Here is a 26,628-nt window from a genome sequence, read left to right as displayed (position 1 = left end):
CTACTTTCAGTGGTGTATTATTTTATGAGGTGTTTTCCGTATTTATCAATTGCTCCCTCATGTTTAACGACTAGAATAACTCCTCCTTACTTCCACTGGTTTCACTCCGATTTCTTGTATGTACAAAATGTGTTATTTTTCTACTTTATGTAACTACCACCCTTCATATAGCCAATTGTTCAGAAAAATATAACTTTTCTGTTCACACTTTTGTCTTATATCTAACATTAATTTCCTTGTCCTACAATACAACTGCCCCATGTTATTGACTGAACATTCTTACTGTCTTACTTTTATAAGCTTATGTATGAATCTAATATGACAAAGGACTGGCAAAACCATAATAGTCAACATGAAGCTTTTGCAAATATCAGAGAGAACAGTTTAGTTTTTAATGTTTTAATACTATCATTTGTAAAAGGGATTCCCCTAAATCTTATTTACACAGTAACTTTTCAATCCTTGCATGCAAAGGTTGGACTTCTTCCTTATACAGTAATTTTAAACTGTCTGCTTAAATATATGTTAAGTTTAAAAATAAAATGTTTTTCCTGGCACTCCTGTCTTACTGTAGCCCACAACCAGGAGCAATCACTGGGAACAATCCAAGCTGATGAGCTGCCATTCAAAGACAGGTGGTTGTTATGTTGCACTAATTCCAGATAGGACACAGAGAAAATCACTTCCATTGATCAACCTTATTTAACAATAACCTATGGTATAAATACAATTATAATCAAGTTGCTATAATATGTGGTACTGTACCTGTTAGTAAGGGCAGCTCCAAAACGCCTAATTTGGTCATCTATTATTGTTTCAAATTAATTCTGATTGTGTCAGTTGAAATCATGAATTAGCATATTAGCAATGCTGAATATATTACTCACTTCAAAGTAATGCTTGACGTGCTCAGAATTCTTAATATGTTTTATGCATCAGTAGACTTTCAGTGATGCAAGTCTTCTATTACAACTCTCTTAAAAAACCTGCAATTTCATCTGGGCTTTAATATTTAAGAGTAAAAAATGCTAATAACTGGTCCAGTGAACACTTTCTGGTTCACTTTGAGCAGCCTTAAATTGATTTTTAAAAGTAGTTCTGGCAAAGTAAAAACTTTGTTATTTCCAAAAAATATAAAACCTTGTTGTAGTGTGATCTAACGCTCTGTCCATGGTGCTGAAATGGCCTTGCACGCATCATCGTTGTGTTAAATTCCCAGTATTACAGAAATGGCTTTTTGTTGTCCCTGTGATCCTGAATAATTTATTTCCAGCCTTCGTTCCGTTGTGACATTTGCTCACATCGTCCCTGGGTAAGCATGGACAGGAGCATGAATCTCTCATCAGAGCTCGGAAAGGTCAAGTGATATTGATCTCACTATGCAAACGTGCGCTATATTGTCAGAATCAAGCCTCCAAAGTTGGGGTCAGGTCGAACATTTTCAGGTCAGTTTGGGACTCATTAACACATCAGCCTCTTTTACAATTGAAATGTGGAAATGAATTCTGGAATCAGCAGATATGTCAAGATAGACTTCGCATACGGTGATGAATGGACGGAGACTGTAAATTCATTCTTATTATGGTGGTCTGTCCGCGGTGCGTAAAACGCGCGCTCTGGGGTGGAGACTTCTTTGGAGAGGCAGGATCACAGCGCACAACAGCACGACTCCCTGCATCCACAGGTTGCTGCGCGGATCTCTCCTCCTCTCTGTGCATCTTGGCAGCCCACACCGAAGAGTACAGTCGTTGGAAATGAAGTGAGAAGTCGCTAAAGAACGCGTTGGCATGAACGTTTTGGACTTTGGACAGTGCAGATGCCCGTGAGCAAAATGCCGAATCCACAGCCCGATTACAAACTACCTGACCATTTACTTGTACTGCGCAGGACTTTTCTTTTGTAAAAAAAATATCTTTGCAACGTTTCTCCCGAGGAAAAGAGCGTTTTATTCGAGACCACCATGTCACAGGTCCCTCACTGCAACTGCACCACGGTGACAACAGCAAAATAATGGCATGTAGGAGCGGTTGCTGCTGCGGCTCCGGTCCAATAAACGAAGATAACGCGAGGTTCCTGCTGCTGGCACTGTTCATCATTATCTATCTCTTCTGTGGGGCGGCAGTTTTCTCCGCACTGGAGCAGCCAAAAGAGCGAGAGGCGAAGGAGCGCTGGGCGCAGAGGTTCGAGCATTTCAGCCAGAAGTATAACCTGAGTAAGAAGGACCTGAACAACTTCCTCAGGAACTACGAGGAGGCGAACGTAGCCGGTATCCGTGTGGACACAATCAGACCACGATGGGACTTCACCGGCGCTTTTTACTTCGTGGGAACTGTGGTATCAACCATTGGTGAGATGAAGAGAGAGGCGCTTAAAACAGCGTTAAAATGCAATTTCTGAAAACACATTCATTTCCAAATCGATTTGACCTCTCTTCCAGGATAATCAGTTATTAACTCATGTGTATGTTTTGTCTGTTATATGTAATTACAGATGACTGTGTCACAAATTGTCTTTCACAGTTTACAAACACTACAGCAAACTCAAGGCCATTAGTTACTCACTTTCTATGAGCCAAAATGGCAAAATTATTTTCAACCTCATTTCATTTTCTGCTGAAAATGTCTTAGAAAGCAAGTTAGGTTTCAAACTTTCACACAAAACAGATGAAGCCCAGTAACGAGTAATAATATATTGTGTGTAATGGACTTTTTCCCATGTAACATATCAATACAGGCAGTGATCCAGCATACACATGACCAGAGCCCTGGATGTAGCAAAGCTGAACAGAATGAAGCCATAATTAATGTAATTAGTTCCACCTGTGTTTGATGAGTCTCCTCTTTGACCACGCATGTTTCATTTTGAAGCATCAGTTCCTGCAGTCTGTTTCTTTGGGTAGAACAAAGCTCAGAGGAAAAAAAAAAGAAGGAAAGATAAAAAAAAATTTAAAAAAAAATGTAATCTCTGCCTTAGCGCAAGATTTGTCCCTGACAATTTGTTCTCCATTTCAGCCCAGACTCTCCAGGACTGTCTGAGAGCACTACAGGTGTCAGTGTCAGTATGATAGACGGAGCAGAGAGACAGAGCCATCCTTCTAGGGAATAGCACTGTTATACAGAGTGACAATAAACTCACTGATCTGTCGTTGCTGATACCCCTGATTTGTACCTGCAGACTCAGGTGATTATTTCTCAGTACCTGATAGGTCAGCGCCATTTCAACATCTTTGATCGGGGTGATTTTGAATTTATGACAGTTGACAGTTTGACAGGCCCTCCGATTAGATGACTGGAAAGACCATCACCATTTAAATCAGAGGGAAGGTGATGAAGGACCTGGGGTTTGTCAAGCCAATTTCCAAAATGATCACATTTTATACGACCTCATTTTTTTTTTTAGATAGATTGTGGCCTACAAAGAGGCCATGCTGCAAGATTGATCCAATTATTCCTGAGGCGTCTGACAATTTCCAAGATGAATTTCCTTCTGCACCTTCCTCTGAGAGTAGCAAAGACAACATTCTGATTTTTTTAAACACAAACTTCATCACATCTTTCACTCAAGTAGCCTCCCAAGAGAAGAAGCATCATTGTTCTGCATATGAATGCAGACAGTTTCAAAATGCTCCTGCATAACACTCCACAATCACAGACTGCGTTACAAGTTTGAGTTTATGGTTATAACAGTGCAAGTATGAAGTATCGTCATCATTGCTGCAACCTCCTGTACATATACTGTATGCTGAGAGAGATCAATCTGAGCATTCTTTAGCCTTTTCATCTTCTCTGTTCCTACACTCTCATCTCTCGGTTTTTGGAGTAAAGCCCTTCACAAACACAGCATCATTTTGCATCCTCTCTGAGAGTGCTGCATGCTTGCAGAGCTTGGATAAATACATGGAGGAGTACTAGAGAGTGGTGCATCTTTTTAATATCTCAAGTGCATGTGTGGTCAGAAAATATGCACATTGTCATGCACATTGTTTGTTTTACTATAAGATTGCGATAATAAAACTATTTGGTTACATGGCCTAATTAAAATATATGATAGGTTGGTTTACAGTCAAAGTAGATTAGAAGATTGATTTCACACTCATGTTTGTGGTATCTGTTAAGTCACAGTTCTACAGCTTGCATGGGCATGAAACTGTCCAGTTTGAATAATCAGTTCAAAAGATAATAAAAGTTCATTGATAAATAGTCAAAAGTACAAGCCTATGTATATAAAAACTTATGAGAAGAAGTTAAATACGCCTCCCACATCCTTTTACTGGTTTAAATATCTTTCTTGAGTGAGTGACGCTGAATTTAGGAGGAAAAAGTCGGGACTGTGTAGCACAGCCCAGCACCTCCATTAACACCCACAGCTTTTGTTCCTGACACAGATGTCATACTGACACAGTAGCACACTGTTTTCTCCCCTTTCTTTTATGGGCTGTATATTTTATTAAACAGGTTAAATGACTCATCAACATCGCATTTAACCGGGCTTAACAAAACAAGAAGGAAAGAAAAACACATCTATAAAATCCAGTTCATTTGGCTTTATCGGCGTATTTGGAAGAAAACTCCGGCTCAATTTGCACCTTGAGAACCAATTTTGAATGTGGAGGCAATCAAATCCTCTGCAAGAAGCCCGCCTGTGGCACAGTGGCAATTAGTCTTGCTGCAGAGTATGCTTTTCATGACGCGAGACACCTTAACATTCATCTTTGTTTCTCTACAGAAAAGAGCTCTCGTGTTGTAAGGCTCTACAGCTGCTATACCTACCTGTAAGAAGTCAATTCGTTACACGGCGCGTGAAATCGCCGTGAGAATTATAAGTGTTCACATTTTCAACAATGTTATGAATGTGATAAACTGAAAAAGAAGAGCAGCCAGACAGACAGCGCTTCATTGAGCTTTCAGTGTTAAGTGAGGGATGAAAAAGATACTTCACTGATACTGGTGCAGTCGATAGGAAGGCCTGTTCTGCCCGTTCTCAAGAGACAAAAGAGAAGTCTCTTAAAAACAGCGTCTCAGTTCCCCTTAAGGTGAAACCAGTTAAATGGGTTCAAATCTTTTAGAAATATATATTTTTTTTTTTAAATGATCAAATTGAGAAGTGAAAGGGCTCAACTGGGTCTTTTAGTTGCCAAATAACTGTGTGGAATACAGTGAAATGTTAGACAACCCGACACATTGGGACTGATTGCAGTGATGTGCTTGGGCTGAAAACACCTCAGCTCTTAAATTGAGTGACAAAAAGAGAGAAGGAGCGAGAGACAGAGACAGAGAGAGAAAGAGGAGGGAGAGTGCATCACCAATGGCAACCCAGTGGAGTGAAGCTGTTGTGTGAGTATAATATTCACTAGGAAGAAGGCGAGCTCAGTAATTAACCATCTTTGATAATGACAGAGAGGGTGCAAGTTTAGTTTTAAAGGTGAGTAAAAGAAGCTGGAAGCAATGACCACCGTTATCTCCTCTACAAATAACCCATTCATTTCCTTAGAGCACTTAAGTGTGTGCTTGAAAGAAAAATGGAGGCACTGAGTAAGACTAAGCAGTTGTTAAAGTGAATGTAATGCTTTTATGTAAAACAATTATTTCATTCAGAGGCACTTGTACATCTGAGGACAAAACATCGAGGAAGCTGCTCTTCCTAGTATTCATTTGATCTTGTCATAACACCAGTTTCACTGTGTAATTTTAACATATTTCATATTATTTTTTGTGTGTATCCCAGGGTTTGGGATGACCACGCCTGCCACCATTGGAGGAAAAGTCTTCCTGATGTTCTACGGCCTGCTTGGCTGCGCAGCCACCATCCTCTTCTTCAACCTCTTTCTGGAGCGTGTCATCACCGTCATCGCCGTTGTCCTTAAGTCCTGTCACGAACGACGCCATAACAAGGCTGTGCTCCCACAAAATGGCCGGCAAGTGTCTGAAGGAAACAGAGCAGGTGGAGCTGCAGGAGGTGGAGGGGGAAAAGGGGAGGATCTGGCTGGCTGGAAGCCTTCGGTCTACTGCGTCATGCTCATCCTAGGAGCGGCAGCCATCTTGGTGTCCTGCTGCGCTTCATTCATGTACTCGGCAGCCGAGGGCTGGGGCTACTTGGACTCACTCTACTTCTGTTTTGTGGCCTTTAGCACCATCGGTTTTGGAGATATGGTGAGCAGCCAGCGGGTCGTCTACGAGGGCCACGCAACAGCTGCATACCGGCTGGGCAACTTCTTCTTCATCCTCACCGGCGTTTGCTGCATCTACTCCCTCTTCAATGTCATCTCCATTGTCATCAAGCAGGTCCTCAACTGGCTACTAAGGAGGCTGGAAGCCCCCTGCCGCTGCTGTTTCCCAAGGAGGGGTCACCACCCGCACCGGCACCCCCGACGGAACGTGGTGGCCCCAGGTCACCTGCGTACCCGCAGAGACCCCTCGATCGAGACAGACGCCATCAACGAGAGCGAGACTGACACTGGGCGCAGGATGTCTGGGGAGATGATCTCCATGCGGGACTTCTTAGCAGCCAATAAGGTGAGAGCTGCAGGGCTCGAGCAGGCTGTGGCAACAGCTCGTGTGACATTTCACATGGTTAATGTAATCACGCATGTTATTGCACACAAGATATTCTGTTAATACCTAGAGTAATTTGATTTTACTGCTCATATGAGTAGCAGACAACATTTAGTCAGTAACCTTGTTTCCCTGTAGTCGTGCTTACTGTACTCATTAACTCCTTCACCCTGCTCTCAGTCATCTCCATCATTATAAGCCTAATTGAATTTTTTATGCTGTAAGGCAGCATAACTTTCAATACAGAGATTCCTCATGAGCCATAACATACATGTGTAGACTTATTATCACTGAAACTCATTAAAATATTAAAAATAAAAGATAAGCAACACCAATGACTGGTGGTTTAACAAAGGTTAAATAATTCATATAATGATTCATATTTTGATAAGAGCCTCCTGTCTGTATAAGCAGCAGTTTATTTTTTGCTGTTGTTTTCTAGGTTACATAAACAAAATTTCTCGACAGCCCTTCTAGACACTTAGGTGTCAATTGTCCGTACATTTCCATAACAGCTACCCCACTGAGATAATAGGAGTGAGCAGTGTGAGCTGTTGAATGTCAAAACCATGCTCCCAAGGATTATGAACTCACTATAAACTCAAAAAAACTAGATTTTCACACATGGTGATTAAAGCCTGAGGGTTTTGACTGACTAAATGGTGCGATGCTGTAGCAAGGAGGTGATAAAAACTGACGTCAAACCATTAACACAGAAACTTAACAAACATACTGACACACATATTGATCATTCAGTGTGACTGTGCACCTCCAGAGGATTAGTGCTGGCCCACAATGAACAACTGAATCTGATATTTTACATACACACACACACACACACACACACACACACACACACACACACACACAGTTTATTGTGTTGCAGAGATATCTATTCAAGTTAGCATGAGTTAGCATGATTATCAGCTAGCCCTGGCCAGTCCTGTCTTGTAATATGACTTTGTACCTCAAAAGGACAATAGTGAGTCACTGTAATCTGCCCTGTCCAAGATGAACTTGTATGAGGTCTTGCTCTCCTGGTGTTTTTTTCATATTGGTTCCCAAATAGGTCTAAATTGGTGTTAACATGTTTCTGTCTGACTAGCTTAGCATTTACTCAATTTTCACACAAGAGACAAATTTTATCCTGAGGTTATGAAAAAAGCAGAAGGAGAAGCTGCCCTTTCTGCAGAAAAAATTCAGACATCCACTTTAAGTTACAAGGACATCACTCCAAGTGAGATTTAAACCACAGGAGGTCCAGCAAGGTTGCCGAAAAACAGTAGGTAATTGTTGTGAAAAACTACCCACATGCTGTACGTGCTCCAGACATGACTGAAATCACTTACCAGTGCAGCTAATGTTAAAATCACCCCACCTTGCCCAGACAGATGAATTCAAACGATGCTATAGTTTTGTTTTCTTATGCATATGCATAAAAACACTGATTAAAATTTACAATACTCACAAAAACAAACACAATCTGGTCTCCTTTCAAAATAAAAGAACAACTAAAGTTTGATTCAGCTTGGAGCTGGATGGAAACCTCAGAGCCTTACATGCATGCACCCTTGTGTGTTGATTGACAGCAAATTTGCCTGCAAATCATGGTATTGCCTCGTGTCTGTAGAGGTCTGTGATTCCAGACCTCTGATTTGCTGTCTACCAATTTGTTCAGCCCTTTATATAATATATAATAATATATGAATGACATGAAATGGCATTTCAGTCTGAATATCAGACTAGTCTGTCTGAACATTTATTCATACGACACATGTAAAGTCTGGCTGTGTAGATATTGTACTTTTGGAGAGAAGAATACGAGGGAGAGGACAGAGGGAGGGCTGGAGACAAGACATTTCACAGACTTCTACAAGTTCAAATGTTTGTGCTGCCCAAGGTAACACACTGACCTTTTCATTTTCAATCTGGGACAGCTGAACGTCGATGACATGTAGGTGGAATTCAGTGGCAACATAAACTCGAAATTCATAATAGCCTTTAGAGTTCAGATGGTGTTAATGGAATACATTTTTATTTTGCTGTAGCCTCTCTAGCTGCACAAGGTGGTTAAATTCTTAGAAGCAGATCTATAAACACTCGGTGCAGACACTGAAGATGAGGTCAACAGTTCATGGCCCCATCAGACACATCCATTTACTGAGAGCACTAACAACACTGACAACAACAACAACTTACATCTTAATGCAACAAAATACTTTGTGGTTATCTCAAATTTAACTGAACACCATGACATTGTGTGCACAAACATTTTATGAATGATGCCCTTTGTTTCTGTCATAACAAGAAGAGTCTGCAGCCATGCTAGCAGCACTATGAGGCTATACTTGCGCACAGTGGAGCTAAATCAGCATCAACATGCTAATTTGCTCATAATGACAGTAATGTTTACCATGTTCACTGTCTTAGCTTAGTGTGCCAGTATGCAAATGTGTGCTAATTAGCATCAAAGATAAAGTATAACTGAGGCTGATGAGAGCAGTATTTGACCCTAAACCAAAGTATGGGACAAAATTCAAGTTTTGATCTGATGATGGAACCGAAATAAAAATCAGGTGATGACCATAGTTATTACAGTTCATCCTGAGGGGAACACGAAGGACTGAACCACATTTCATGGCAGTCCTCCTTCCACTCAAAGACAACAGTGTCAACGTCACTGTCAGTGCCATGGTGATGCTAGGCTACAAGTCAGGGGCTGGCCTAATCCTCCTGGGGCTATGAACGTCGGCACAACATTTCATGGAAAGTAGGGCCGCACAATTAATCAAATATAATCGAAATTGCAATATGGCCAAGTGTAATATCCAAATCCGGGAGCTGCGATTTTTTTGGTAAAGGTAAAATGTGTCACAACATTGTTGTGCATTGTTAGAACCACAAGCATTGTGGCGCTACAGAGACGCCCCGGCCTACAATCATATTCTCCAGACGTGAGAGAGCATGCTTGTTTGGTACAAGTCCCAACAAAAATCACATCATCATCATTTTAAAAATTTTCAGTGAAAATGAAATGCAAAAATTATCATTCCAAATGAAATTGAGACTCATATCGCAATTGCAATATCTGCCAAAAATAATTGCTATATGTTTTATTTTGTATATCGTGCAGCCCTAATGGAAAACATGTAGTTGTTGAGATGTTTCACTCTGGACCAAAGTGGTGGACTGATATTGCCATCCCTAGATTCATGCCCTTAGGATATTACACAAAATTGTGTGTAGATAAAATAGCTCCAGCTCACTTGCTTTAATACTGACTTGGGCTGAACAATTAATCAAAATATAATCGAAATTGCATTATGGCCAAGTGCAATATCCACATCACACCATAAGCAATATGGTGCTACAGAGACTGCCTACAATCATATTCTCCAGATGTAAAGGAACATATTTGTTTGGCACAAGTCCCAAAAAAAAAAATCACATCATCATTTTTGTATTTTTCTTTCAGCGAAATGAAAGTTAAATCGCATATCACAATATCTGCCAAGGTTATCGCAATATGATTGTGTTTTGTTTTGTTTTTTTGCATATCATGCAGTTTTAATACTGACCGAACAAATGTAAAACACATCAGGTGAGTAAATTCTCCACACACTGCTTTGTAGAGTGAAAAATGAAAGGGAACAGTTGGTGTGTGGGAGAGTAAATATCTGGTTTCTGTCAGTTTTTGTTGTCTTTGTTCACTTAAATCAACACTGCAAAGGAGAAGAAAAACACCCTGTGCTGCTGCTATATCACACCTGTTAAATCAGATGTGCCTGCTGCCAACAAGACTGTATTAATTCTTGTTTCACAATGCTTCACAGGTTGCACGTACCACTTCCAGACAGCAAATATTTCCTCATCTGCTGGTTTCTCTATTTCTGTCCCCTCCCTGCAGGTGAACCTGGCTATTATGCAGAAACAGCTATCGGAGATGGCCATTGGGCACCCACGCCAGTCCAGCTCCAGTTCACGTCAGAACGGATTCTCAGGAGGGGTGGGCGCCCTGGGCATCATGAACAACCGGCTGGCAGAGACTAGTGTGGACAGATAGGGGGAAAAGTGTGAATCTTTTTTTTTTGTCAAATTTTACAAAAGGGTTGAGAGGGTGAAGCGAGTGAGCACAAAAAGACACTGAGGACTGCCTTCCAGAAGAAGAAATGACTTACTTGGTGTTACAAGACTGAATTCATGACTAAATAATGTATCCTTTCCATTGACAAGCAGGCTGACCCCCCAGCAGCTGCGGCTTAGAATCAAACCATCTCAGCCCACCTTTCTGTCAAGAACATGGCTACATGAATGATGCATGATAGTTTGCTGGAGTCTCACATCTGGACAAAGCTCAGAGTACCGGAATGCCCAATCCCCCACCCCGCTAGGAATTCAGTTTCCATGGTGATAAAAAAGCCTGCCTAGAGCCATTGTATCTATGCTTTAAAGACCTCATGCGCACTACACAGCTACTTCACATCTAACCACAACTTCCACTCATCTGCAGTACTTTATAATACCCACTATGACTCTGCCCACGTCTATACTGTATCTGTCCCTGTAAAGGACATTAATGAGAGAAAAATAGCTTTAATAAAATGGGTGTTTTTTGGTTTTGTGTCTACTGGTAGTTATTACATAAAACACAGTGTCATGTAGAAAATGAAAAAGTAGCCTAATTCACAGGTAACTGAATGTTTACCTTCAATGAAGAATACATGATTTTACATTTAGACAATCAGTGGCACCCTTCATTCACATCATTCAGGATTCAGACAAATGTTTTACAGCCACATTATATCCTACTCAATAGCTTCTGTCTTTGCTACTGCATTCATTCATAATCACGACAAATAAAAGACAAAACCTCTGAAAAGAACCTCATTACAAAGCAAACAGACCTATCTGAAGCTGAATGAGAAGTATTCTGAATCTGAGATGAAACCTATTATGTGAGACTGCTGTTTGCTTTCGGCTTTGCTGCACATTATCCTAGCACAGATGCAGACATGGGGACATTTTCGCACCCTCATGCTGTCTAGGAAGGTAGGTGGTTGGTATTGATGTAAATGTGAAAAACTGAAACAAATAATTACAGGCCTGATTATTTGATTTTTGCTCAGCAAGTGTCAGGTTTATATTTTTCCCGCTGTCTGGATTCACACCAAGCACAGTAAACACAAAGGACAAAAGACGGAAGAGATTGTTAATAACATGCCTGTGGAGTAACTGACTTAGGTGAAACCTGCAAACAGCTAAGAGCAAGAACGACTTGTGGACACTACATTATGCTTGATTTAGGCAGATTGTAAAGTCATCTTCATGCTCGATATAAATGCATCTGAGAGGACGCTGAAATTACAGGGTGAGAATCCCCCAGGTTCCACCTCTGATGTCACCAGCTGAGCTTTTGTATATCTGATTTAAGTGTGTCTGATTTACAGAGAGACAACCTCCTTTGGAGTTGCCTTTATAAATGACAACACAGGGTAACCTACAAAGAAAGTATTTTTTGTACAGAGGCAACGTGATAAACTGAAAACTGTAAACTGAGAAGAAGTGAGATCCAGATGGCTCACAGCATTGATTAAACATATGCCCAGTAAAGAATGTATTTGTATAAAAATAAAGAAACACTGTCAAATCACAGCTTAGAAACTGTAACTGGCAAGGCAAACCTGTCAACCCTGGATTTCTCCACATGTTGAAGCAGCCTACATAATAAGGCTGTATCACGGAAAAACTGCATTTCTTTCAGATTTTAATGTATGGTGCCTTCTTGTAGCGTTTCCAAAATTCAAAATCACAGGGGTAAAAGTTAAAGGAGTATATGTCGCATTAGACCACCAGCATTTGAAACCAAAACAAACGCTTTGTCAGCCACAATTCCGGCCTCCCTTCGGCCACAACCCCCCTTCCTCCCTCCTTCACGTTCTCAGTCAACAAGGTGTTATGAAGTTAAGTGCTAGCAGCCACTAAACACACAACATGCACAACTGAATAAATGTACACGAGAGCCAACAAAAAACAATCCAGTCACAACCACTAGCTCACTAGCATGGCCATGTTATGCTCAACAGCAACGCTTGCAGTTAGCCAGCTAACCATAGCAACATTTGCCGAACACATTCATAATAATGGAAACAGCAAGTTAGCTAACATTATCATGCCTTCTGTAACCGGTCAGTAATAAAAACAGACACGTAACATTATGTAGTCATCAAGTTACTTACGCACTTTGGAGAAGAAAAGCCAGTTCTGAGTCAAGCTGGAGTCCTTTAGCAGCTAGTAGGTCTCTCCATCTCGGTAAATCCAGACCATAATTGGCTCTAAGGTAGGATTGGGTAAGAACTTCAGCCTTGGAGTTATTGGAGCCGGTAAAGTCCATGAGCCACCGGCCGACCGGGGTTTCAGCCAGAAGTCCTCATTGCCAGTCTGCCTGTACGCTGGTCTTATCCCTTTTTTTTACTTTTAAACAAAAAAAGTGATTTCTTCACTGGAGGAAATTCTGAGTTAAATGTTCCTGCAGAACTGGAGACTGCAGTTTCAGGACCCTAGTTTCTGGAGACACTGCCACTTATGACATGGACATTGGCTCCGCATTTCGTAAGAAGATGGACGGTAAACAGAAAGTGAGTATGAAAGCTCATATAGCCTAAACATATTAAGAGTAACCAACTAATTTCTTTATTGACACAACCATCTACCATATTTATATTAATGAAATGATATATAATTATTCATAATATACTGCGGTCCTGAGACTGCAGCCTCCGGTACTGCAGGAACGTGTCTTACAATCTATTAGAGGCTATGCTATATGTAAGCAACATTAAGATGTTAAATTATAACGGCAGGGAAATTTGTATTAAATTAGTATTGATGCTGCTTTTTTGGTCATTGTTATAGCTATTTTATATACAAACTGTATTAGATTATATGTATTTACTGTACTGATTTTAGTTGCCCTAATCTTTCATCTGTGGGGTGAAGAGCTGAGGGAAACGGAACCTGACACTCATGCACAGTACCTAGCTTTCTGCTTTATCAGAATAAAAGATAATCCCATCACGTTTTTGTCACATACTGTCCAGTAAATAAATCCATTCAGTCACAACGCAGGGAGGTTTACACGGGTCACATCATGGACTGTATAATATATATGAAGTATGAGGAAAAATTAAATTTCATGTTACTTCTGTTCTCTCTCTCTCTCTCTCTCTCTCTCTCTCTCTCTCTCTGGAGGTTCTTTCACCCAGTGTCATTGTCCCCCAGTGTCCTCACTTGACCACACATTTATTTACATTCCTTGCTATTGTTATTGTTTATTATTGTATTAAAGGACATATATATATATACACATGTATATATTTATGTATATATATATATATATATTTATAAATAGTATATAATCTTGAATCTGTACCAATAGTTGTCCTTCTGTCTTGCCTCTCTCCAACCTCTCGAATAAGAGCAAGGGGACAGGACAGGATAACCTGTGGACTAAGAGAGGAAGCAGGAATAGGTGAATAGATGAGGACGGGAGTGACAAAGGAGTGAAAACCTAAAATTAAGAGCATAGACAAGGAAAATATGTGATGAAGACCCAGGTGGAGAGGAGAATGGGAGGAGTGAAAGAGAAAGGGAGTGAACCCTATGACCGAATCACAGCCATGCTTTTATTACATTTGATTGGCTGACGCTTGTGCTTTCTTAACTTCTACCACAAGCAAAGCGAAGCAACTGAACCAAAATGCAGTCCAGCAACCCATGATGTCACCCCACTCAAAGCCTAAGAACGCATCATTAGCACTAACTAGCACAAGCACTTCCACTATGTAGTATTTCTCCACTGTGTGGAAGCCAATCCTGGATGCTATCAGAGTTGAGCATTAGCAGTCACTCATTTGCCACTCATGCAGCTGTAGCTTCAGTCTATTAGCACAATATCATGCATGTAGCCATGAAGTAAAATCTTATACAAGATTCTTGTTTTCATCATAATGCTTGAAACATAAAAAAGTCAGGTGGCAATGGAATTTTCAGCTTACTGGACCTAACATTAACTTAGTTGTCTAGGTAAGTATACAGCTGATGCAGAGAACCGTGGTTACCGGGTAGAAATAGGAGGCCTGCTTTTGTCTAGCTCTGTCTAAAACCACAAACCCATTGCCCCAAAAATGACTAAGAAATTCAAGTGGTAAATTGCCACCATTAACATGGTAAACTGTAAATTTACAGAGCAAGAACAGAAAGCTTGACAACAATATGTTTCAACAATAACTAAGGGCAGTAGGCTTGAGACGGCTGTCAGTTGCAAATTTTTGAATTGGTCCATTTGAAACAATTCTTTAGAGTATTTAATTGTTCTACTCTCAACTTGAGAGATGTTCTAAGGTATAACATTTTATGTGCTGCCTTACTTGACTTAATGTATTTAAACAACATGTCAACATTTTGCTCTCATCAAAACCAACACTTAGATGTCACCTACATTATCAGACCAGTAAATAGGAGAAAATAACAGAGAAGGAGAAAATAACACAGACATGAACAAATCCCTGAATACTGAAATCCAATATCTTTTGCAGAATAATAAAACAGACAAAAATAACTTGAATCTAACAGCCTCCACTCTTTGCTATGGAGACAATCTCACCCTCAGACAGATAATCTGATACTCAAACTAGAGAGATGTTGCCTTGGCATTGCCAATGCTCATGCACACGTATGCTGCATGCACATGCACACACACAGACATGCAGACCAAAATGGCTCAATAGAGAATCAGAGAGTATATCAAGAGAAGCTGTGCCTACACAGATAATAATAGCTTTGAACAAGTCATTGTTCATGTTTGCTTGTACGTCTGTGCATGCAGAAATACGTTTCTGTGTTGGAGGTGAGAATTTGACAGATGCAGACATACAAAAATTCTTTGTTAAAGGTATTTCCAACTCACACTGTTTCTTACACTGCTGTGGTATCTGCTGGTTTGGAGACAATTATTTGAAACTTACTCTAATGGAACAGACATGCTATTATGAGAATAAATGAAAGTAGATTTATTTTCCATATTACAATTTGGAGGTGGGGGATGGGATGGGATGTTGGATGTGGGTGGTGGTGGGGAATTAGCTACACAGACAATGGCAGCCCTGCACAATTAGCAAATTACCCTAATGATTTAATTAGGATGGGAGGAATGCATTGCCAATGTCATATGCATAAATATTGATTTATCATGTGCATGAGTGTGACAGGGTAAATAGGAAGAAAGCAGAAAGTGGCATGTAGTTCTAGTCAAACATATGCTGATATAATATTATTTCTGTAGCTTTATTCCATCTTTATGACTGTCAAGCGCCCACATCAAAAACCTGTGCAGTACTAAGGACACTGTCCTCAAAGTCATCCATCAAGGTCTACCTTGTCTTGTTACACTTGTGTCATTCAGAAAAGTCCTTTGTTATGACATACTGTGCAATAACTCACCTTGTCTTGTTGAAAATGCAGGACTCATTAATAATCAGCTACAATGTGCAATAATTGCACAATTAACCATGACAACGCATGATATGTGATGTTCATTAAAATGTGTTCAATAAACTTTAAGGACAACTTTACCCAAAACAATACACAGTGTGCTATAGTCCAATGAGTTCAAACAGTGAAATATGTATATACAGACAAATGTGGAAGCCAAACAGGAAATTGGAGCACTAAGACATGAAGGTATGATTTCACCAAATTATATGTTTTTAAGGTTAGTCGATTGCCATACAGTTTAGTGGTGCATAAAGATGTGTTTAAAATATTCCAATTAAAATAAGTTTTTATTACCAAGTTAAGTTAAGTAAGTACCAAATTACCAAGGTTGCTGTCATGATGTCTTAGAAGTTGTTCCATTATTCATGAATTTCCCCTAGGGGATAAATACAATAGTAGTAGTATCTATCTATCTATCTATCTATCTATCTATCTATCTATCTATCTATCTATCTATCTATCATTATTCACTGTTGTATCCTAACTGTTCATCTTAAAAACACCACTACTTAGCTAATTTTAGTAACTAATATTTGCATCCAAAATATACTGATTGGACACTTTTATATAAATGGCTTAAATACACAAATTAAACCCGAATATCATGCAAAAATCATGTTTTAAGAGTGGTCTCATGGTGGACTGTTCCAGCGACAGGTGGGTGTCTGTTTTTTTTTTTCTTTTGGTCCTACATTCTTGCCGTACACTCTGACGTCACTCCAGAGCGACAAGTAACAATGGTAAGTGAGCAAGCAATTTTCTCTACGGCTCGTATATTTATTCTACTAGTACGTAATATTCGCCAATATAACATTATTCACAGTGCTTGGAACCATAACATTCCCACTGTCATGTAGTTTCAAATGGTTTTATGTTTTATTAGTAAAGTAACAAAAGAATTGAAAGTAAGTAACAGCCTACTAGCAGAAGGCTAGCGACATTAGCTTTTCTCCCGGTTAGCAGCAGTCGTTATACTGGCTTTTACCAACGAAGTCATTCATGGTTAGGAGGCAGCCTTTTCTCTTAGTGTCAGTGTTAGCGATGTTTCTTCGTGGATGACAGTGTCAATGTTGTATCGGTTATGTCTTTCCTTAATTACAAGCTAACACTTTGAGTTTTGCTAATAGAGCAGGTAACGGCGACGTGAGCTAACTTTGTTGTAAACAGCTCTGCTAATGAGCTGTTCAGGAAAGGAAATCACTGTCTGTAACGGTCAAAATAAACCGATGGCAACTTTTTTCTCAGTGTTATTAATATATGTCTGAAACTCTTCCAGGGTCAAAGCCAGAGTGGAGGCCACGGTCCAGGGGGAGGCAAGAAGGATGACAAGGTGAGAATGACACAGCTTCTGCTAGCTCACCTCTGCACCTGCATATTTTGGTAGTCAAAATTAAATTAACTCGTTTATTATTGTCACCAAATTTTAATATTAAAACATAATTATATTTGCACATTTCTGAGATGTCTTGATGATTTAACGGATATATATTGGATAAGTCTATGTGGCAATTAGCGCAGCAAAATGTGCTACACCATCCAGTAATTACCTCACATTTAGTAAAAGTAGTATTCTATGATATTTTGTTGTCACTGTGACTGACAGACAGGCCAACTATACGTTTTGTATCAAACACCGATTTACCACAGGCCACTGTATGTAAAGAGTATAAATTTTACTGCATTACATGTAAGCAAAGATCTTGTAGAGCTGTTTGTGTGATGATAACAAACAAGGAAAAACTTGTTTGGCTTGTGTTGCTATGAAAATAAATATTTTTGTTATATGTCTGTGAAAGGTAAACACTGTAGTTGATGTGTTTTCGCACTGTGTGCTAATTGAAGGATAAGAAAAAGAAGTATGAGCCTCCAATTCCCACTAGAGTTGGTAAGAAGAAGAAGAAGACCAAGGGACCAGATGCCGCCAGCAAACTACCATTGGGTAAGAAATGGAAAAGACGTGGAGTTTTGAAGAAATATTTTATCTCCCAGTACTATTCAGTTCAGTTCTCAGGTCTACTGCCCATACCACTTTGTTGTTTTCTCGGTATCACAAATCTGTTAAATTTTTGGTTGACCTTTTTCTGTTCTGTTTTCATTTTTACTGCCACTGTGAGTTTTTGGATTTGTCCAGTCAGCAGCATTTGTTCAATGTTATCTCTGATCTCACTGGATCTCTCTCTATCTCACTGGATAATAAGGATACTGTTTGGTACTTATCATGAAATCTCTGGTAAAAAGATTGTAATACTGCTGAAACACCTTACATGGCATTTCTGAATAAAAACAGAATGTAAGAGAGAGTAACTGATGTAAATGGTGAGGGTAAATGCATCATATTGACCTTCAAATTTAAGAGGAAAGGTTAAGTCTAAAACAAATTGGTTGTTATTGTATGAACTTAGTGTTTATATAATTTCTTATTGTGAGGTTTACACATTCTGGCATTTGTCTGTGTTTCAGTCACCCCTCACACTCAATGCCGCCTTAAGCTGCTGAAGCAGGAGCGAATCAAAGACTACCTACTGATGGAGGAGGAGTTTATCAGGAACCAGGAGCAGATGAAACCCCTTGAAGAGAAACAGGAGGTCAGCCTTTGTGTCCCTAGTACCTCACATGCTTTTGTGCTGTATATTTGGATAAAAGATAGAGAAAATAATCCACTTCTTGCCTTTGTTTTTATAACAGGAGGAGAGGTCAAAGGTAGACGACCTGAGAGGGACTCCCATGTCTGTGGGCACCCTGGAAGAAATCATTGATGACAACCACGCCATCGTTTCCACCTCAGTGGGATCAGAGCACTACGTCAGCATCTTGTCTTTTGTGGATAAGGATCTGCTTGAGCCAGGTTGCTCTGTCCTGCTCAACCACAAGGTAACATTCAATCATAATCCTTATGTTAGGCTTCTTCTGTCAACTTATGATTCAAGACAGTTAACCAGAAATAATTTCAGTTTTGTGGCTTCTTGATATTTAGTATTTTTCCTTTATTTAACTACCTGTAGCACTTAATAGTCCATCCATCTTGCCAGCAAATATTCTACAATTCCCCAACACGTAAAAAGTTACAGCTGCCTTTATTAATTGATGTAATAATTCTTACCACTTGTCCTATGTTTGTGTATCCTATGTAGGTTCATGCTGTGATTGGGGTGCTGATGGATGACACTGATCCCTTGGTGACAGTGATGAAGGTGGAGAAGGCCCCACAAGAAACCTACGCTGACATCGGTGGACTGGACAATCAGATCCAGGAAATCAAGGTACAATATACAGCGCAGGCACTTCATCTCGCCATGTTATAAAGTCAAAAAAATCTCTCTCGCAAATTTCCTGAGCCAAAAATCTTCATTTCAATATATCAAAGAAAGATAAGCAAGAAAATAGGTGGGTTTATGAAGTGCTAACCTGTGTGAAGTTTGTCTGTGGTCTGGAATAAGAGCGGAAAAAAGAGACACTTGGCCTCTTTCTATATGAACTATGCCACCTCTGTATCATGATCCTCTGCTCTCAGTCTGTTTGCTTGGTTTGCTCAAAACACACAAATATTAACCCAATATGGTAAAATAAATACATTGTTTATGTTTGTAGCCTACATAATGACCTGTTGCATCACTTGAAACAACATTTGCTTATTAACCACCATGTAAGGTTAATGTTCTAATGTTGTTTGCTTGTATTCGTTTAACATTACCATTAGAGGCCTCATCTGACTGTGTAGTTCTGTTTGTTTTTAACAGGAGTCGGTGGAGCTGCCTCTTACACATCCAGAGTATTATGAGGAGATGGGCATTAAGCCTCCTAAAGGTGTCATCCTGTATGGCCCACCTGGCACAGGTAAGTTCTTTCATTAAACATGTTACATGTAACAGTGGCTCTTAGACTCTTTAAAAAAGAAACAAATAAAACAAAGATGCTAATATTTAAAAAGCTAATATCTTTCCTACCTGTAACTTATACTGTTATCCAACCTGCCTTACACCATGTTGTAGAGAAAGCATCTGTGGGTAGCTCTCAGAGCTTGAAGTGATATTTTGCATGCCACAATTACTGTTGAATTATTTAAATATTTTAAAAACCACTCCACCACTCCTGTGTCAGCTAAACCTTCCTGCAGTTCCTTTGCAGTCAGATGGAGGGTTTACTTTGCTGTTCTGTTGGTCTCCCAGATTTTTTCAGTTTTTTAAATCCATGAATAAAAAGTAACAGCATTAACATTAGAAGAAAGACAAATTTTAATGCCTGTTTGCTGCAGGGGTTGTATTTACTTCTTTTCACTTCAACAAAATATTAAATTTGCTTCCCAACATGTTGCATACAACTGTGTTCTTAATTTTTATCAGTTTATGCACTTTGTGTTGCTGGAAATCTCTTATTTTTGCTTTTCAGGGACACTTAAAAAATCAACAAAATATAGAATTTGCCTGGGGGTTGAAAAACCTTTCCATTCATGCTCCAAATGAAATGAGAAATTGAAATTAGATAAAGAAAAAGTAATTGAACCCTTTGGAGTTATTTGCATGTATGTATAAATGTGTCCTAAATAATGGTCAGATCTTCATCTAAATTACAATTATGAACGAACAATTTATTTTAACCAGTAACACAAAAATCTTGTATTGTTCTTATTGAAAACATCCATATTGAAAACATCATTCAAACATTCATAATGTAGGCTGGGAAAAGTGTGTGAACCCCTCGGCTAATAACATCAACAAGAGCTATTAGGAGTCAGGAGTTATCAATCCTGGAGTCCAATCAATGAAACCAGATTGAAGGTGTGGCTTAGAGCTACTTGGACTTATAAGAAACACTCACACACTTGAGTTTGCTCTTCACAAGAAGCATTTGCTGATGTGAACTATGCCTCATAAAAAAGAGACTCATCAGTCCACGGTCAGAGAAACTGTCTGTAAAAGTAGTCAGAGCTCAGGCCTTAACCCGACAGACATACTGTAACATCTTAAGAATATAGCTGAGCTCAAACAGTTCCATAAGGAAGAAAAGACCAAATTCCTCCCGAACATTGTGCAGCTTTGATCTGCAGCTGCTTATTTGAGGTTATTGCTGCTGAACGAGGTTAAACCAGTTATTAAATCCAAGGCCTCACTTACTTTTTTTCACCAACACTGTTGATGTTTACATGCTGTGTTCAATAAAGACACGAGAGATTCTAATTATTTGTGTTATTAGCTTAAGCACATAGTGTTTGTCTGCACTTGTAGCATAGATAAAGATCAGATCACATTTTATGACCAATTAGTGCAGAAAACCCCATAATTCCAGTGTTCAGATACTTTATCTCACCACTTCATATAAAAGAAAATCTCATGGGAAACTACCAAAGCCTTTAAAAATAAAATTACCATTCACCAGCTCTTCACCATTTTTTACCCTTTTACTGAAAATGTCTCTAAATGTCTCAAATCATATCTAGTCAGAGTATTTCTATTCTACCCTGCTAATAAGTAATGACATTCATATGGGTGGGAATAAAGAAACAGCAGTGTGCAGGGTCCAAAGGACAAGGATGTTTGTGGGACCAAATTGAGTTTTCATGCTAAGTATGTGCTGTTAGATGTGTCACTGTATTTACTGAATGTGCTTCTGTTATGCGTATGCTAGGTAAAACGTTGCTCGCTAAGGCCGTAGCCAATCAGACATCAGCCACCTTCCTGCGTGTGGTGGGCTCAGAGCTGATCCAGAAGTACCTGGGAGACGGACCCAAGCTGGTCCGAGAGCTCTTCAGGGTGGCAGAGGAACACGCACCCTCCATCGTCTTCATCGATGAGATCGACGCCATCGGCACTAAAAGGTACAAAGAGGTGTACTGTACTTCAAGCTGTCTAAGGCTGATAGCGTCGACTGATAGCGTCAGAGCAGTGATGATGTTGCACCTGTGGTGTTGAGGAGGCAGAACTAGATGACAAGGTGTTGGATTAGTGTGAAAACTGGCAGAGCCTTTATTATTATATTTAACAGCACAGTTCAGGTTGCAGAGTTTTCCTCGTCTAACTGAAGATGTGTTACTGTGCGGTGAATTTGAAAATGTTGTAAGCCTGTTAAATTGTACATTATACCAGGTTTATTTATCAGATTTCAGTATCCACATCAAACTTTGCCAGTTTGTTTATCAGGTGGGTGTGATGTAATATAGTGGCCGTAAAAAAAGAGGAGAAGGCAAACGACTCAGTAAAATTAGTTAGTGATAACAAGACTACATGATGGACAAGCTTGAGGTCCTTGGAGTCTGAAGATGTATGGTGATATAGTGTGGTCCATAAATTTTTAAGTGTATATATCCTGTGTGTGTGTTGTGTAGGTATGACTCTAACTCTGGAGGTGAGAGGGAGATCCAGAGGACTATGTTGGAGCTGCTCAACCAGCTGGACGGCTTCGACTCACGGGGAGACGTGAAAGTTATCATGGCCACCAATCGGATAGAAACCCTGGACCCAGCCCTCATCAGACCCGGTCAGTAGGAGACTATATCTATTATTGATTGGCTGCCGGCTCGAATATCTACATTATGACTGAGTGGCGTTTGGGAGGTGGTTGTATTTTGATGAGTCATGGCAGGAAGTAGAAATTATGGCAAAGTTTTTTCTTCTTTTGAAGTTCAAGTTTTTTTTTCTCTCTTGGATGAATTGAAACCGCTCTTTAGAAAATACATTCATGATAAAGGTGCTCACTTATAAACACAAAGTGAATTTAGTGAGACAACAATACAAAATTCTTCTTCGTTATTATACAGAAACGACGCAGAAGAATTATTAACATTTATTTAATGAAAAACTTGTTTTTGCTAATTTGAAAATCTTGGTTATTCCAAAAATCAGATATTCACTTTACCACAGTACATATTAATGGTTCTTTATTTATTCATTCAGTTGCACTGATTGTGCACCAGGACAGTTCTGCTATTAAAATGCTTTGCTTTACTGTGAGTCAGCCTGAGTCTGGGTAGAGTTGTCATAGGCAAAGGTGCCTCTGTAATTGTGTTCTTAAAAGATTAACATTTGATAAATTAACAAAATATTATAATTTGAAGTAGTGCAACGCTATGTTTATTAATCAAACTGGTTTTGAGTGACTGTTATTGGCTTTAGTTACTGAATAAAATATCAAAACTTAAACAAGAATTGTCAGAATGATGAGATTCTGTTCATAGAAGCAGTTTGCAAACAGTTTGTCACATTATTCTGTTCTTCTCTCCGTCTCCTCCTCAGGGAGAATCGACCGAAAGATCGAGTTTCCTTTGCCGGATGAGAAGACCAAGAGGAGGATCTTCCAGATCCACACCAGCCGCATGACAGTAGCAGATGATGTCACCCTTGATGACCTCATCCTGGCTAAGGACGACCTATCAGGAGCAGACATCAAGGTAAGAGCTATACTGTCCATTCTCAACTGCATAACAGTTTTCAATCTGCTCCCAGTAGCTAAATTCCTAAACCTACAAGTTGGTCTCACTTTCTGACCTGACACATTGTTGTTTAGAGTAAAAAGGAGCCTGTAAATAAGAGGTAGGCCAGTAAATTATGACATTTTCCAACAAAAGCGAGAGTTATTTTCCTTTACTCCTTTACAGATCTAATAGTATTTGTACGATAACGTTGTCTTTAACATGAGTGGATTAAGCAGCATGGCAGGTGTTGTGACCTATCAAAGTGCATCCTGGCACTGCAGATGCTTTCTGTCTGTTTTTCTTAACTTGCTCTGGTCTGGTTCAGTAGGTCTGAGCAGTGAGCGGCTTCACGCTGTGGAGGGAATAGAGAAAACAAGATTAAGCTTTTTTGAAGGACAATGGCTGGTTTTCTAAGTTATTGTAGTGTGAACTTACTTAACTTTATGAAGTCCTCCGTTCAGAAAGATCCAAAGTGTTATCTGTACATTCACATCTTCACCTTTCATTGACTCAACTCTGCTGCCCTCATGTGGAGTGTTGGAGTACAACACTTTGAGTGAGCTTCCACCTTAAGTGGTTTGTCATCATTTATATTTTATGTTGATCATTTACAATAGCTGCTTAGTTATTTTTTTTCAAATCAGGATAAGAAACACTATTGGGAAATTGCTCTGTTATAATTGCACAATTGGTTGAAGTCCATGGAGATCATGAAGAAAGCACAGGGTTGCAGGTTTTTGATTTTGAGCAGCATCATCGTTGTTGAAGAACTTTATATGAACTAAGGTGTAAACTTTAAAGTGAGAAATCCACCCAAACTTTGATCTTTTGAGAACTTTTTGTTTCCATTTCAGCAGAATGGGCTTCCACGGCCATCTTTACTGTATTTCCACAAAGTGTAATGTGTCTGTTTTCTTTAACAAAAACTTTCTGGAAGCCTAGATTGAGCTTGACTCTTGTTCTCTCTCCTCTCACTGTGTCCTCCAGGCCATCTGCACAGAGGCCGGCCTCATGGCTTTGCGAGAGCGCCGTATGAAAGTCACCAACGAAGACTTCAAGAAGTCCAAGGAAAACGTCCTGTACAAGAAGCAGGAGGGCACACCAGAGGGGCTTTACCTTTAACCCTCAAACTTTTTATGTTTCTCTCACCACCATCCCCCTCACCCCTCCACCTCTATCTATCGCTGTGTGAAAGAGAGGAGGCAGCAGTTGAGTTGTCTGTCTCCCCCAGAGAGAGTTTTGATATATTTTGTGCATGTCATGTCTGGCTTATCCCACTCTCCTGTTACCGTTATATGTTCAGACAGTAAATAAATTGACAAAAAAAAAAAATCATCAGTTTTCTCCTTTTGTATTTACAGGAGCATTTGGACTAGCAGCTGCCTCTGCAATCGTGTTTGCACAGACGCAGCATCTGTTGACGTCTGCTCTTTATTAGATTCCTGTATATTGACTTCATCTCTGTGCTGTAATATCTTGAGATAATTAATCGCATGAATTATTCAATTAATTCAGTCTCTGTTGTCGCCCTCAGTGTCACAAACATAATAGCTCCCATCAATATGCAAAGTCATGTTTGTTGTCTTATTGTCCTCCTTGCCTACTTCCTGAACATGACATACCTCTTATTTCAAGACCCCAGAGGCAAAGTAAAGACCCGAAGGAACTGGCTGTTTTTTCTCTTAAAAGAAATTCACTAATTACCACAATATTCCATATGACTCCTACACACTTGACAACAACACAGATGCAGATAATTAAATCTTGGGAGTTACAGAATGAGAGAAAACACCTTGACTGTCGCATTTTACTCTGACATTTCCTCCAGGAGTAGCGTAATGTCAATGCACTAATGCTTCACTCTCAAGTGTTTAAAGGGAAATGTTCCTCAGCAGTGGAGAGAAGTCAAAGTGAGTTTTGGCACATGTTTTTGTTTCTGCACCGTCGGGGGGTGGGGGGGGTGGGGGTGCTGAATGAGTGTGGTCTGTGATTTGATTTTTGCCGTCTCCATTCAAATCAGCCTTGTAAGTTATTACAGCATGGTTAAGTAAATCCAGCTAAGCTGCCTTTGCTGCAGTCTGACATGTGGAGAGCAGCAGCGTTGATTTAATTCCTCTTGATGTGGAGCCATGTGTAACTCAGTGCTCAGCAGAAAGTGGCCCCATGCAGCAAAGCATCGAACCACTTTACAGGGCCATCTTTGGGCTCGAGTGAGAACGAAGCTGCTGCTGCTGTTGTACTGCAGCCCCCTCCTCGGAAACACTCTCCTTATTAAATCAGTCACGCATTTCAACTGCAGCTCATACATTGCAGCACATTCAGCAAATGGAAGAACCCCCCCCCCCACACACACACACCATTTAAATCAAGCGTGGCATGTTGGGCCAGAAAGACTGGGAGGGTTACAAGAAGAGGAGTGTGCGTTCTAATGAGGCATTTGCCCTGTCAGCTTAAGGCAAACTCTGGGTTGGGTATTTCTAAACCGCCCCCGTGAGCGCACAGACACTGATGGGGGATGATCAGCAGGGCTGACCATGGTGTTGGCATTCTCTGAAATGTCACATCCACATTATTGTTCAGTCACAGTGTGTACAGATTGTGCTCTAGTTAATGTAGCTCTGCGTAAACGCAAATAAAAGCTTTGTTTTCAAAATTAGAAATTCACAAACACATAAATGGTAAAGAACTAATGAAGATATCCAAAACACTTCCTTGCAGTATTAAGCAAAGCAATTCCTAACCTGAAGCATGACCTTATCGGGCACCTCGGGTCCTGCTTTATTCAGCCTTTTAAAAGACAGTAAGAGGTTTAAGGTTGAAAAGTGGGGTTGTGATCTTACCTTTGCCATTTCAAATCCCCACATGTGCAGGGAAATGTAGTCCCAAGTCATAAACAACAACGCTCATCCTTTCACCTGTGTCTTGCTGCAAAGAGTGCAGCAACACAAAAGAGAAGTGTGTGTGTGTGTGTGTGAGAGAGAGAGAGAGAGAGAGAGAAGGAGATAGACGCAAAGCAGCAAGAGAAATGTATATCTGCTTATGTAATAGCTATTTCTCCTGTTAAACAGGGCAAACGCACCGAACAAATTCAGTAAGAAGTCCCGATTAGTTCCAGTAGAT

The 26,628-nt window shown here is 39.9% G+C and overlaps 2 protein-coding genes across 2 annotated transcripts; both read left to right on the top strand.

Annotated features, from left to right (window-relative positions):
- The first annotated feature begins 2,010 nt into the window (after nt 1-2,010).
- Nucleotides 2,011-10,614, top strand: kcnk13 (potassium two pore domain channel subfamily K member 13). Its single transcript, XM_022737943.1, has 3 exons — nt 2,011-2,347; nt 5,725-6,512; nt 10,459-10,614. The coding sequence occupies exons 1-3, from the start codon at nt 2,011-2,013 to the stop codon at nt 10,612-10,614; spliced, it is 1,281 nt and encodes a 426-aa protein (XP_022593664.1).
- Nucleotides 10,615-16,815: 6,201 nt separating this feature from the next.
- Nucleotides 16,816-25,266, top strand: psmc1 (proteasome 26S subunit, ATPase 1). Its single transcript, XM_022768377.1, has 11 exons — nt 16,816-16,843; nt 17,380-17,433; nt 17,946-18,042; nt 18,564-18,688; nt 18,789-18,974; nt 19,235-19,363; nt 19,841-19,937; nt 21,726-21,915; nt 22,423-22,574; nt 23,330-23,484; nt 24,496-25,266. The coding sequence occupies exons 1-11, from the start codon at nt 16,841-16,843 to the stop codon at nt 24,628-24,630; spliced, it is 1,323 nt and encodes a 440-aa protein (XP_022624098.1). The 5' UTR covers nt 16,816-16,840; the 3' UTR covers nt 24,631-25,266.
- Nucleotides 25,267-26,628: the final 1,362 nt, after the last annotated feature.

The sequence above is a fragment of the Seriola dumerili genome, unplaced genomic scaffold, assembly GCF_002260705.1.
Source record: "Seriola dumerili isolate Sdu_G_001 unplaced genomic scaffold, Sdu_1.0 BDQW01000025.1, whole genome shotgun sequence".
NCBI lineage: Eukaryota > Metazoa > Chordata > Actinopteri > Carangiformes > Carangidae > Seriola > Seriola dumerili.
This window is presented reverse-complemented; position numbering and strand designations above follow the sequence as displayed.

What these genes read in the sequence shown, in the direction of transcription:
- kcnk13 (XM_022737943.1), top strand. Translation starts at nt 2,011, where the DNA reads ATGGCATGTAGGAGCGGTTGCTGCTGCGGCTCCGGTCCAATAAACGAA. An exon ending in AACTGTGGTATCAACCATTG is followed by an intron (nt 2,348 to 5,724) that starts GTGAGATGAAGA and finishes TGTGTATCCCAG; the next exon opens with GGTTTGGGATGACCACGCCT. An exon ending in ACTTCTTAGCAGCCAATAAG is followed by an intron (nt 6,513 to 10,458) that starts GTGAGAGCTGCA and finishes CCCTCCCTGCAG; the next exon opens with GTGAACCTGGCTATTATGCA.
- psmc1 (XM_022768377.1), top strand. An exon ending in GAGGCAAGAAGGATGACAAG is followed by an intron (nt 17,434 to 17,945) that starts GTGAGAATGACA and finishes TGCTAATTGAAG; the next exon opens with GATAAGAAAAAGAAGTATGA. An exon ending in GTATGGCCCACCTGGCACAG is followed by an intron (nt 19,938 to 21,725) that starts GTAAGTTCTTTC and finishes TGCGTATGCTAG; the next exon opens with GTAAAACGTTGCTCGCTAAG.